The sequence below is a fragment of the Anopheles gambiae genome, chromosome 3 (assembly GCF_943734735.2).
Source record: "Anopheles gambiae chromosome 3, idAnoGambNW_F1_1, whole genome shotgun sequence".
Taxonomy (NCBI): Eukaryota; Metazoa; Arthropoda; class Insecta; order Diptera; family Culicidae; genus Anopheles; species Anopheles gambiae.
In genome coordinates, this window is record NC_064602.1 from 34290846 (window position 1) to 34304783 (window position 13938).

General features: G+C 44.1%; 1 protein-coding gene across 17 annotated transcripts in view; it reads left to right on the forward strand.

Moving 5' to 3' along the window:
- Nucleotides 1-12294, forward strand: part of LOC1271433 (CUGBP Elav-like family member 2) — a 291660-nt gene extending 279366 nt beyond the window's left edge. For 13 of the 17 annotated variants that reach the window (XM_061659156.1, XM_061659153.1, XM_061659149.1 and 10 more), the window contains 4 exons: nucleotides 1185-1358; nucleotides 2998-3027; nucleotides 5342-5500; nucleotides 5819-12294. In XM_061659156.1, coding sequence (XP_061515140.1) covers nucleotides 1185-1358; nucleotides 2998-3027; nucleotides 5342-5500; nucleotides 5819-6090 — 635 coding nt within the window. In that variant the 3' untranslated portion in view covers nucleotides 6091-12294. The remainder of the gene's footprint in view (nucleotides 1-1184; nucleotides 1359-2997; nucleotides 3028-5341; nucleotides 5501-5818) is intronic. The other 4 variants (XM_061659160.1, XM_061659162.1, XM_061659165.1 and 1 more) reach the window with 2 other exon arrangements.
- Nucleotides 12295-13938: the final 1644 nt, after the last annotated feature.

A 13938-nucleotide genomic window follows, 5' to 3' on the forward strand; every position in this document is an offset into this window, starting at 1 on the left:
GTCCGGTGCCGACGACAAAACCTCCGCACGAAAGCTAGAAACCAGCGCAATATGTGCTCTCCGGTACTCACGCTAACTTTGCTCTCTACACTCTAGTCCGTAACGCGGGTGCGTGCGTGCAACGATAGTGTCGAAAAGGCGCAAAATGACGACGGTTCCGTACCGACATCCGGTGGGCATTCCCTCCTCCCGGTACGCGTCACTCTGGTCACCTTCATTTAAACGTGGCAATTGCTGAAAGGATCACCACACCACAGCCAGCTAACGTAACACTAAAAGCGCCGTCACCGACCGGCCAGGGTTGCGGCTGGACATCAAAAACCCGTTGGCACACTAAATGGGAATTAGAAATGATTTAATATCCACGTGCTGGTTTGGAACCGGTGCTGATGGCTGGCACAGCTCGCATCCCCCCCTGATTGATGTATGTGGTAGTTAGGGTCTGTGTGTTTCCCCTACTTCTACTCAGAATAATAAGAAACGGTTTAAAAAACTGGGGGAGAGGAAAACGATTACAAAACGGTGCCAACCCCATTACACGATGCGTTCTCTCTCTCTCTCTCTCTCTCTCTCTCTCTCTGTCTTTCTGTCAGCTTTTTTATAATTTTGCGACTCCGCCACTTTGCGGCGATTTCTTCCACAACCCTCTTAAATGAGCGTGTTGTGTTGGCATTGTTCAATGGATCATAAATAAACGAATTTAACGCACGTCACGCACGCCGTTTGCTGGACTTTGGGCCTGTTTTGGTCGAGGTTCGGGGGTGGTGGTGTTGGTTGGCATCAAATCCTTTCAAGCCCGCTAGAAGACGGCAGGAACTACCGGCCGGTTCCAACTATAACCGCAAATGGGTAGTCACACCGACGACGATGTTGCGTCACGCGCTGAATGTGAACCACCATCACCACCATCACCGTGTGTGTGTCTCAAAATCTTTGCTCCGCACACACACACACACAGACCCGCCACACAGCTACGTGACGAAGATGAATGGGTTTTTATCAGGAAAAAGGGTGGGGTTGGGTGGGATTTAGCCGCACACACGCAATGTGCAAGCGTGTCCATCGCTCCTTTCGTCCGAATTGAACGATTAGCTTTTGATGGTGTTTTGGTCTCACTCTCTCACTCTCTCTCTCTCTCTCTCTCTCTCTCTCTTTTCTTGTCATTCTCGGTGTATCCTCGGCAGGACTTAGTGCTCAGACTGATACGACCTCCGCCGCCGCCGCAAGCCTTCTCGCGCCGATCTCGTTGCAGAATCTGGTGACGCTAGCCGGTATCACGCAACCGTCGCTGCAAACGGCCGCCGCCGCCGCTGCCCAGACGCCGGCCACGGCCATCAGCAATGCAGCGACCTCCTTGTGTAAGTATGCTCTGTCGTACGCTAATTTGTCAAGCCTCCGAGCGCCGGGAGAGCGCTTGACTCGTTGACGTTTCACAGGTTGTGTGTGTGTTCTAAATAGAAGTTGAAGGACATTCAGTGGGGGACAAGGATATTATTTTCTAGATTTGCGATAACTCAAACCAACAAGATGTTGTTTTTGCTTCAACGATTTCGTCTAAGACATCTTGCGCAGGCTTTGCGTGAGAGGCTTTTGGAAAAGTTTTAGTACATCTAAATGTGTTCACCGGAGTAAGCGCACAATTGCAATAAAATTTCGCCCCACCCATCTCTCGTTGCTGAAATGTCCATCCTACGCGTAAAGCACTCTGTGTCCCACTTGAGACACTCAAGTAGCGCACCCACTTATGCGAAAAGAAAAATGGAAGCCCTTAGCCCTTAGAAAGTAAATCCTTGTGCGCGTCTTGAACTTATCAACACAGGGCTGCAAGAAATGGAATGGAAACTTTACCTTCAAGTGCACATCGGTGTACAGTTTTTTGTTGTTGTTTAGAGTGGTTGGCCATTTTTGTTTCCCTTACACCCAGGCGTCCATGTTGGGGCTAAAAGAGCAACAGCAAAAAAATGGAAATCCCGTAAAAAAAGTAAAATTAATATCGAACCGCGCGCGCCCGCTCGATGATGCTTCGATGTGGCCATGGCACAGGAAAACACCGCAACACCGACCCGAACCCGTCGAACCAAAATCATAACAGCCAACAACAGCAACAACAACAATGTCCCATTAAAACAGTCGTAAAAGTTATAAAGATGAACGATTTTACTTTTATCTGTTTTATGGCTTCTTCACCTGTGCGTTGTTGGCCACACTCGCCCGGGAAGGTTAGCCTCCTCCTCCCTTCTGCACTGTCTGTGATGTTGTGTGTGTGCATGTGCCACCAGGACCACCAGCGCTTGTTGCGCGCCGTAATGGAGGATAGCAATCATCCTGCGTACCATAAAAAGTGTGCTCCTTGTCGAGGCAATAAACTGTTTTATGGCTCACACCGGAATGGATTCGCCAACTGTGAACGCGACCCGCCCTTCGATCGATGGCCGATGGTGCGGGAGGGGGGCCAATGGTTGTGCCCTATTTCGCCCCATTCCAAAAACGCGACTCGAGCTAGATGTGTGTGTGTGTGTATCGTTGCACTCTTGCGGTGCGCGGCAAAAGCGTGCTTATATTAAATTAAATTAGCGTCGATTCCTGCAATTCCCGATGAATGATAGCGCTCCCGCGCGGCTCCGGGCGAAAGGTGGCGCTGTGACCGTTTCATTTCCAGCGAAAGGGACATTTTAGATACAGTTAAAGTGATTTTTCTACCATTTTGAGCAGTTCAACACATCAACAAATCGATATTTTCTGTCTTTTGTGTGATTTCTTATACCTACAACAACGATTCTCTTTGTCTTTCTTTTCACTGGTGTCCGTGTCTCCCGTGTTCCGTCCCCTTCTGCAACATGAATCTGGCTTCTCCTCGTCGGCACATCCACAAACCACATATTTGACATGTTATTACAACATTGTGCTTTGTTACCTCAAAAACTCCTTTGTACGTCAATTCAAAATCGAACGTTTCTCACCACCACCACCAACAACAACAACACCCATCACCACCAGCCGGTCTGTTAGGGAAAACAGCAACGTCAGGTGAGCCCCGCTGCAGCAGCTCCTTCTCTTCCCATCTTAAGAAGCTCCCTCCTTTCCCCGTATTTTTTTTTGTTTTATTTTGTTTTGGAATGCTCTCTAGTGTGTCTTTTGGTTCGGTTTTGGTTGGCATGAGGTGTGTTGATTATTCCCTCCCAAGCTCCCCATCGTTTGCTCGCTCGCTCTATCTCTTTTTGCTCTCTTTTTTCTCTCTCTCTCTCTGTTTATATAATGTGCATAATCATTTTGACAATTTAAACAGTTTTTTCCCTATTTTTTACTGGTTGTTTGTGGTAATTTGTTATTTTTATTCTTTTTTCTGTAATTGTATATGGCGCTTTAAAACGACAGCGTTTGTAATAACACCATACAAACATTACTTCTTTGTTTAAAGCTTTTTGGTTTTTTTATGTGTGTGTTTGCGTGTATTGTTTTAAGATAATTCTTGTGTGGTCGTTTTATATTTTATTTTATTAGTTTTCTAAAGTGCATGTTTTTTTCTGAATGTTACGCGTTGTGTTACACTACATTGTTAATAACTCTTTCTGGACATACACACACACATTGACCAGCTGTTCAGAAACTCTCCAATACCTAGTTACTTCGCTCGTGGTAATAGTTTAGCTTTAACTTTGCCTTTTACAATAATACACAGCGTGTGTGTGTGTGCACGCGCGAACCGGAAAACTAAAAAACCCACATTTCCTGGTCCCGGGCGGCGTCACACGTGTGTGTGTCCGTTCTCTCTACAACGCGCGTAAATGTGATCTGCGGTTTTGCAACCATTAACATCATACCCGACCATGTGTGTGAAAATTTAATTTGTACCATCATGCTTCCATCACCGCACCCGTCTCTCCCTGGCGCGCGCGCGCGAAAAACCCTTTTAAAAATCGTTGAAAATTTAAAATGATGATAATTACCCACTTTGCTCACAAACGAACGAGTGTGTGTGTGTGTTAGTCATTTCTGGACACAAAATGATACGGTTTGCACGACGGGCCGAGCGAGCCATCCTGCCCGGACGGATGTACAGATGGACGACGACTCGTGGCATAGCTAGACAGACCAACACACACACACACACACAGACACACCCATAATAGTCGCACAACGATCGTGTTCATTATTATCGTCCCGCTGTGGCACCGCGACACATCATTGCGATTCAGAATCGAGTAATGTATCCGTCATAACTTTGCTGAAACTACTAACACACGCCTCTTCTCGCTCTATGATGATGATGATGGTGAACTCGTCCGGGTCCCCAGTCCGTCCGACACAGATGGATTCGATCGACCGTGCACATACTGGGGGCTAGCTCCCCATCGCTTTGCCCCGCTCTACCTGCATGTGCTTGTACCGTCCGTTCGGTTCGGAAACATCCTTTTAAGCTACCACCGGTTGGTCGGTTGGACCTACCAAATGAGTGGAAAAACTCACATGAAATTCATAAAAATTTAATTAGACCCCATTTTGCTCCATCCTCCTCCAGGCGGCAGGCGAGGCCGACGGACCTGCCGACCAGTTGGCAGTAATAAGTGAGGTCTGCCAAAAGGGGGAGGGAAAGGTAGCTTCTGGGCAATTTCACATGGGTGGCGTGACAGAAAAATCGTTATTTATAGCACTTCATTTAACACTGCTGGTGGGTGGGTGTACGATGCGTCAAACAGGATGTAAATGGTATTTTATTTTATTTTTTTTTTGTAATATAAAATTTCAAAAAACATCTATAAAGTAAACCATTACTCATTTACCTTAAATTGTATGTATAAAAAAACATGTTGTAATAATACGCTATAAGTTGTTGTTAATGTTTGCAACTATTTTAATTAAATATCATGTTTTCAAGCTCCGCTGCATGGCTTTATCTACGATCTCCTTATCTTGTGTATAAATTAATCTTTTTTATTAAATTACTTTTACACTATTCAATTCCTACTCCTACGTTTCTTTAGCCAAGTTGACGGAACGATCCGTTTTGTAGTGTGTTTTAAATACTAAACCATTATATATAACCATATAGGTTTGTGCATTGATTATTCGGTTTCGGTTGTTTTGGCTTGACACACCCCATTTGGCAAATAATAATATCATCTAAAATGTCCCCCCCGTTTTTTTAACTACCTAATAAGCACCCTACCATACCCAACCTCCCTTTGCGGACGATGGAGGAAAAAAAGCGCTTCTCATTTCACTAATAGAAGTTGTGTTCCACTTTTTCTCTTTCTCTCTCTCTCTATTTTTCCTTCTATCTGCCCGATTTTTGGTTTTATTTCCCCTGGCTTTGTTGTTGCTACTACTGTGACCGGTATAGGGACAACCGGTGCTGATACAGCCACGGGCCTGACTTCGTACGCCGCCTTACCGCAGTTTGGTGCAGCAGCAGCCACTGCAGCCGCATTCACCCCGACGCCTTTAACCACGCCGACGCTAGCGCAAGCGGTGGCTGCCGCCGCCGGGAAGCAGATTGAAGGTACGTATCAACACTAAACGCTTACACTAACACCATGCGCTTCTCTCCTGCCCCTTCTCAATTTCGAGTTAAGCGAACCGCAGAGTTCTCAGAGTGCCCAAATCGCTTTCTAAATGCTTTCCCCCTTTTTGCACATTAGAAATTGCTTAAGGCTGAGTTTGTTTGGTTTTTTTTAGATATTTTTCGTTTCAATTCCTCCCTATCTTCCTACTACAATCCTAAATTTAGTGTATTTGTGTACCTTCAACTAACTGAGTTGTTTATTAATTCGTATGTTTTGCTCTACTTTTCACCCATCCATCAACGCCCACCGAACAGGACCGGAAGGTTGCAATCTGTTCATCTACCACCTGCCGCAGGAGTTCACCGACACCGATCTCGCCTCGACCTTCCTGCCGTTCGGCAACGTCGTCTCGGCGAAGGTGTTCATCGACAAGCAGACGAACCTGTCCAAGTGCTTCGGCTTCGTGTCGTTCGACAACGTGTCGTCGGCCCAGGCCGCGATCCAGGCGATGCACGGGTTCCAGATCGGCACCAAGCGGCTGAAGGTGCAGCTCAAGCGCTCCAAGGACGCCTCCAAACCCTACTAGGAGTTGGGGCAGCTGGCGGCGACAGTGAACGCGCAGCTGCTGAGGTACTGCGCGGCTGCCGTCGCCACCGCTACCGCCACGATCATCGCAAGCGCAACAATCAATCGGCATGGAGGGGGAGCAGCAGCTCCGGCGTCCATCCGGACGCTGTCACCTGCCGGTGCCGGCACCAGCAGCAGCAGTAGTAGTAGCCGCTTTGTCACCACAAACAACCTCAAATTTACTACCAGCACCACCACCACCACCACCACTAGCAACAACAGCAGCAACCGGCGGGATCACTTGTCGTCCGGGGTCACAAGTAAGTCGTGAAAGTGTCACACGATGGGTGCATTCTTTGCCCGTTCGCTGCAGGAAAAAATACGCCACCCACCACAGTCCTTCACCAGCCCAGTACGAGAGACAAATCGGTGTGTGTATGTGTGTGGGGACCGCCCCTGTATCTGTACAGCAAACCGGGCTGTACGACGCGCCGGTACGGTTCTGTAAGCGGAAAACGGCGGGCAACGTTAACAAGTCAGAACAAGTTAGCATATTAGTTTCGCGCTGAGGATCATTCGCTCTAGCTTTGATTAGGTTTAACGCTATAAGTTTTACACACATTATCACACACACACACAGACACGCACGATCAAGTACGATCGATCGTACATTTTGCGGTAGCTAAAGCAAAGGTTAGTTTCACAAACAAGTCTGTGCGCGGTACAAATGCTGACAGCCAAGCGCTTGCGATCTTATTAGCGGCGGTTTAGTGTGAGGTTTTGAACTGATTTTCACGTCAAATGGCCATTATTTTTCAACTTTCTCTTATACTACTACTACTACTACTCAAGCCCATCCCGATTCAATTACTTTTACATGGTTTGATTTTCGTTTCACTGCGTTATGGAATACTTTTCGTTTTTATCTCTTATGCTATTATTAATTATTCTGTTTCTGAACTCACGAGCCCATGGATTGGACGTTTTCTCGTTATTATCATCCCTCTCACTAGAGTAGAGGAATTTTCATCCTTAGCACAATGATTGTTATTTGCTTAGCTTTTTCCTTTGTAGTTTTTTTTAATTCATCATCCTTTTTTCATTATTTTGATCTGCAAGCAGCGTGAAGTGTTCTTCGCACTACTTCGCTCACAATTTTTTGACTGCTAGGTGTATAAAGTCTGTGGCGCTCCCTTCCCTTTTTTTCTTTCTTTGCCAACATAACTAACATTATTGCTGCTGTTCTTGCAAAGTTTTATCAGTCAGTGCTGCTCTTTTTGTTGTCATTTTTTTGGAGGCGGACATTAAGAACAGCAGCAATAGCAATGGAGCAATCGTACAAAAAAGGGTGGGGACTCAAATATTACTATTTAAAAATGGGGGTGTTTTCTTTTTTGTGTTTATCTGTTTTATGTTGCATCCCACTAAAGAAAAACTTGCTTCGTAAGAATCAACTTCACGTTAAATATTGCATGTAAACACATCCCACATGATGCAGAAGAGTGGTGGGTACACTACTGTAGCGCATACCCCGAAATGAATGAGGGTTTTTTTCTGTTTATTTGGTTTAACTGTTTTAACTTTGTTTAAACATAATTCAATGCATGTTTCTTTGTTAACTGTTGCAAGACGCCTGAAAAGAGATTCTCGCTGCTATACTTTTTCGAAGTGAAGCGACAGTACCACCTTGAAAACAGTACTTTATACACCGTAATCGTAATTAAACAACCTTCTTATTCGTTTGATTCCTTCTTTTTTTTTGTTAGTTAGTTTGTTTAATTGCATATAAATTTAGTGAATTTGTGCACTTAGCAGGATACACAAAAACAAAAGTATCGTTTTAAGTTCGTTGATGAAATTGAGGAAAAGGTAGATTTTCCCCCTACAATATGTAATTGTACTTTGGGTTTGAATATTGCTCCCATTATCTTTTTATGTTCCTTTTTGATTTGTTAATCTTAATTTTCGTTTTTTTTTTTTGCTTTATTTCTACAATGTATAAGTTATACAGCAATTGGCTTTGATCAGTTCAAAAAAAGAAATGAAATACGCGCATTTGTTACACAGTGCAGCAGTTAGTTCAGGAAACTTGCGTACGCAACCCAGGTGTGTGTGTGTGTATGTCATCTCCCGTTTAAAATGTAGAAGAAGAAACAAAAAAACAGCTCAGCGAACTTAAAGCAAACGCTCATAGCTCTTAAGTATGTTTGGTTTGTAGAAACCTTTTCTGTTTTCCTTCGAAAATGTTCAGATCGGTATCAAGCACCTGGAAAGAGCGAGCTAGGTAATGATAGGCAATTGAAGAGCGAGATAGAGAGAGGAAAATCGTGTTTCATTCACCGGGAAGTTAGCTGTGTTTGATGTATCAAGAAGTATCAGCGCGTTTGTGTCGATGTGTAAAACCCCGTACTTATCTCGCACCTTGCTTGTCGTCAATGTCAATGGTAGTGTGCCGGAAGCGGGGCACGCACACACAAGAACAAGGTGCACCCGTTCCGAGGGTACAACCATGGAAAAACCAAATCAAACCGCGCGTGTATAGGGAGAAAAACAGGAAAGGGACGCGCACTGGGCTGGGTACATTCTCTGTGCTCACGTCAATTGTGTTTTGGCGTATTACATGTATAACTGTTTATGTACAATCGAATTAAATGTCATTTATTCATTCAGCAGTTCCGTTTTTTTTTGTGGCCGCGTGGGGCAACAGCAACAGCTGTGTACATTGCAAGCCTGCAAGATCGATCACAGCCGGACGGGCGGTGTGTGTGTGTATCGGGGCTGCTGCACCAATGCGAAAAACCCTTGGCACGCGCGCGCGCTCTCTGTTGGTGGACACACATGCTTGATAATGATTATAATTTCAAATTACAGGCGTAATTAGATAAATTGATAGGGAAGTTCGCTTCGGTTCGATTTGTGTGAGGAAAGGACGAACGGGGAATGGGAGGGTCAGATAACCACAAATGACATCCCGGCCCATGGTCGACCACCTGGACGCTGCTGCCACATTGGTATTAATCAGCTAGCGGCGGCGGCAGCCTACGGTTTTAGCTCATATTTCAAAACTCCCTTTCGCGCTGCCGACCACGGTGGCGCGGGCGTTGGTTTGTGGCATTGGTTCCGGTGAAAGAAGCACACACACAACCACACACCTGACCTGACCCCCTACCAAGTGGGTGGTGGGTGGAAGCGTTTGAATTTGTATGGCGGCTCCCGTGTGCACACAACTAGTTTATGTGGCACGTCATTTGATCTCTGATCTATAATCATTTGCCAGAAGGATATCCATATTCATTGGCTTTCCTCTCCCCCCCCCCATTCCCTGCCATCGTAGCCCTAGTGAGCTACAAAAGGACGGCGGAGGACAGGTGTGAGGTTTGCGGCCGTTTGCGGGGCAAATCCGGAACGAAATACATCCGGTGGCGAAATACTCTCTCTCTCTCTCTGCAATTAGTTCGCGTTGGGTGTCAAGCCACCACCGGTGTGGTTTGACGGTGTGTGTGTGTGTGTGTGGGTGGCAGATTGAGAGAAAGGGATCGCACACACACACACATCCGGTTGGCGGATCAATTTTCATTAGCGTGGAATTAGCGCAATATGAGTAATGGCAACACACACACACACCCGGCTACCCGGTTGGTGTGGTTTTGTTTTGTTTGGAGGCACTCAGTGTGTTTGTGTGTGTATATGTTTGACCGGTGCCCAGTGTTAATATCGTGGTTTTACTTCCCTCTGTGCGAGAGAGAGAGAGAGAGAGGAAGCAGTATCCTTGGTTGCGCTTGGTCACTGCATCCATCTTGAACAGGTGCCAAGGCAAGAAGGCAAGCGGTTTCAGAGGAAATTTAACAAGCGTGTTGAGGTCAGATCTGGTTGACAATGAGACACGTGTGTACCGTGGAAAACAATGCGCCAATGAGAAGCGGCAGGTAGAAGAGAAGATGGAGGTCAGTTACACACGGTGCACATATGCCCAGTACCTCCGACGACAACCGCCAATATTGTGTGTCATCAATAGGTGTAATAATGTTGGCATTGAGGTGTGAATGTGAGCGAATGCGATGGGGGTGGGTCGTGCCGTGTGCACCGTCCGATAGTTACTTCTAATTTAAACCCCATTGATTATGATTAATTATTTAATTATGTAAATCCGACAAGGTGCGCTCACGGCCCGCGGTGTACGTGTAAGCCAACACTCTTGCAGTGTGCAGTGTGGATAAGGATAAGGTGTAGCAAGGTGATGATGAGTGTATGCGAATACTAACCTTCCATCTGCACGAAGCGGCCCGCAAGCTTCCGGGGCAAGTTGCGGTTGATTAGGTGTTAAGTTTTGGCATCACATTCAATTAACCGCCCCAGCCCCAGGCCACATGGGAGCATGTCCTTGTGAAATACTGGCGAAAATTTGATCCCATTTGTGCTTCTAGTTGCCCTAAATACGCGGACACAAATTAGTGTCGCTTGTTTTCGGGTATAGATCGATCGTTCTTTCCTTCTTTGTTGATTGGGTCATGTCCGTTTTTGTCACGAAATGCTCTTTCATTTCGATTTTTTCAGAGAATGCTCTTTAAATTACGCCTTTTTAAGAACAGCCAAATGCCGCGTCCGTCCGGTTTTGATAAGTGTAGTGATCGTGCTATCCTTTTTGTGTGCGAAAACCGGTTTTATTGGTTCACGGCTTGCAAGACACGTGGTCGTCCCTACAAAAAATCCTCTTTTTCAACAATTATTAGCAAAATAAAACGAAAGCAGTCTTGTGATGTGATCGGAGGGGGGAAAAGGTTAACAAACACATTACTTTCCGCGTACGACGAACGTCTGTTTTTTGTAAATGTTTAGAAATTGTAGGATAAATTAATTCGCGTATCAAAGGGCCACACCAGCACAGAAGTACGGGGCGCCTCCATCAAAAGAGCAAAAACGCACTAAGGCCCCAGATAGAAGAGGATGAGAGGTAGAGGTGATGTGTAGAGTGTTTAATTTCTGTTTCATCGTCGCCATTTTGTCACAAACTACAACCGTACATTGCCATCTTCAATGCGCAAACGTCATTTGTATAATGTACAGTGTATAAAGTTGCAAAAAAAATTATACGCGAAAGGTAGAGTGCGCAGTGGAATGTGCACCACCAGCACCAGCCACCACCACCACCAACAGCAAAAACACAAAGAAAACACGGCAAAAAAACCAAATCTTGTTTGTATAATTAATAACCATTTTCGTTCGATAAGTGGGGTTGGTTTCCCTTTTCCGCTTCTTAGTTAAGGGCCAAAAGCATAATTAAATAGTAATAATTTTCTTCGCTCTTTGTCAGTTACTTATGCTTTCTTTAATTCTCTACTGAGCGTTTTGTTTTCACTTGTTCGTTTGTTTGCTCTTTTCTTTGTTGTGCTGTTTTTTTGTTTTGACTTTATCTTTTCTTTTTGTTTTGTCGTTGCTTGATTTTCTTCGTACTCAACGTTTCATTTCTTATTTTCTATATCTATTATACGAAGCAGTGCGAGCAGCGCGCGCAGAAGAGAGCCTGTGTGTAGTGTTTGTAGTAGTGTTTTAGTTTAGTTAGGTAGTTAGTAGTAGTGCTCCGGCAAAGAAGCAAACAAACAAACAGAAACGGCAGCGGCAAACAGCGGAACGAAACTCGTCGTTCATCGTTGTGTGTGTGGCACTGGTATTTGGTGCTTTGTAATGTATCTACGGACTATATTGTGTAGCTCGCGTCTGTGTGTGTGTGTGAATGTTTGTGTGTGTGTGGTGTGTATCACAACAGGATGGGATGTTTAAGGATAGACAATTACACAAACAAACAAAAAAGAAGAAATCATTAGTGTGAACGTGCAGACAGTGCAACAGTAGATAATAGAGCAAAGAAAGAGAGTTGCAAAATAACGCAAAAGGATTAAAAAAAAAACAAGTAAAACACACGCACCCTTGTTCAACAAAGAAAAGGGGAAAGAAAGCAAGCACACTGGATGGTGAATGTTAAAAGTACTATTGTAAAAAAAAGCAAAGATTTAAAAATGTGTTAGTGGCTACCCTCTTTTGGTTTGTGTAAGAAGAGTCACGGTGTTTGTGTGTGTGATTTGGTCCGAACTTTCACACACAATCAGATTGATCGTGATGATGTATAGATAACGGATAACTTTCAAAAGCGTGTTTCCCTCCTGCTGTGGAAAGCTTCAGAAAAACTGTACACTTACACCGATAAGAAGAAGAAGAAGAAGAAGAAGAATAATAAATAAAAAAAAACACAAAACAAACAAAAGCGGTGAAAGAGCGGTGTGTGGAAAATACTAAATGTGCCAGTTTATAGGAAAAATGTAAAATGAAAAAACGAAAGGGAGGAGAGCAACCAAAAACAAACAAAAAAATCGAAACCTAACAAGAGAAGAAATGTGTTCGAAATAAAACAGAAACAAACAAAAAACACTGAAACAATGATTTGATGAAATAGTAAATAAGGAAGAAGTGTAGTAGTAAAAAGAAAACACACACACAACCACATACACAACAAACAGAAAAGATGTGAAAAAGTCTATTAGTAAAAAAAAAAGAAAAGAAAACAAGTAGAGAGAGCCCAGCCGTAGGTGCGCGAAATTCGGTTTAAAAAGAGAGATAAAAAAAAACAGAGAGAAAAGAAGAAAAACTTAACTATATATATATTATATACACTAGGTACTTATATATGAATATATATATTATATACAACAGAGGCGAGAAAAGAGGGCGGAGAAGAAGAAAAACTGTACACGAGAAGAAAGAGGAGTAAAGAAAAGAAGCGAAGAAGGGTCCCTATTCCGGCTTTTGTTTCCTCCGTTAATGTTGTGTCCCCTCTATGGCAGCTCTCGGTCGGGTCGGGTGTATTCCCGTTGTGTTTCCCCTCTTGGCATTAAGATTTCCTTACCTTACCTCTCGCTGGTCAGCAGTAAAGTCAGCAGCAGCAGCGCCATTAGTTGATTTGTTATCACAAATCAGTTGTCCCCACACAAATAATGCTTTCTTTATTTGGTTGTTCCTTAAAATAAGGGAAGAAAGAGATAAAAAAAACAGTTCAATAATCCTGAAAAAAGCAAAGACACAACATAACAAAAGCGAACAATGTCTCATCTCATCAATGCTGCGGCAACAAGGCGACTATCACCGAGCAAAATTCAGGAAACCAGGTTAACGTTCCTGAAGTTTTATGTTGCGTTTTTTTGGGCTATTTATGGCCCCAAACGCTCCCTTTTGTGTCCTTTGGCAGCTATTGTGAACTTTTCGAAAGCCCAAATCCTTTGGGCCTCAATTGCCTTCACCTTCTTATCCTTAGTACATCAGTTTGCTCATCATCATGTGCCAACGGGGGGAAAACACTGGGAAATAGTACCCCGCCTCCCTCCCCTCAAAACCTTCTAATTTTCTTTATCATTCTCCCACCTCGATAAAGATGATTCTTTGCTCCTTGCTTCTTCTACACACCAACACTTCAAAAAACTTTCTTTGTATGGTTTACTACTATTATTTGATTTTACTTTGAAATTTGATAAGAATAAAACCGTTTCGTTTCTTCGGCAGAGAGCGAGAGAGATGGAGGAAGAAACTCGTGAAAAATCACAAAACTGAAAACAACTGACTGTGAAATGTGTGTTGCATTTTTTTGTTTGTGAAGCTTGTGAAACAAATGTCCGAAAAAAAGTGAAGAAATCAGAACGAGAAAGTGTCGAAAGAAAATCATTGTACATCACGCGGTCGAGAACGCTGCCAGGGCTGCACCATAATTGAAGAATCGAAAGACAAGACATGAACATTTCTTCCTCGCCTACGCGTCCAAACTAGAGTTGGGCCAAATTCACTGAAAAGCGGCATCAATTATTGGAAACCAGCTCCAAAAGGT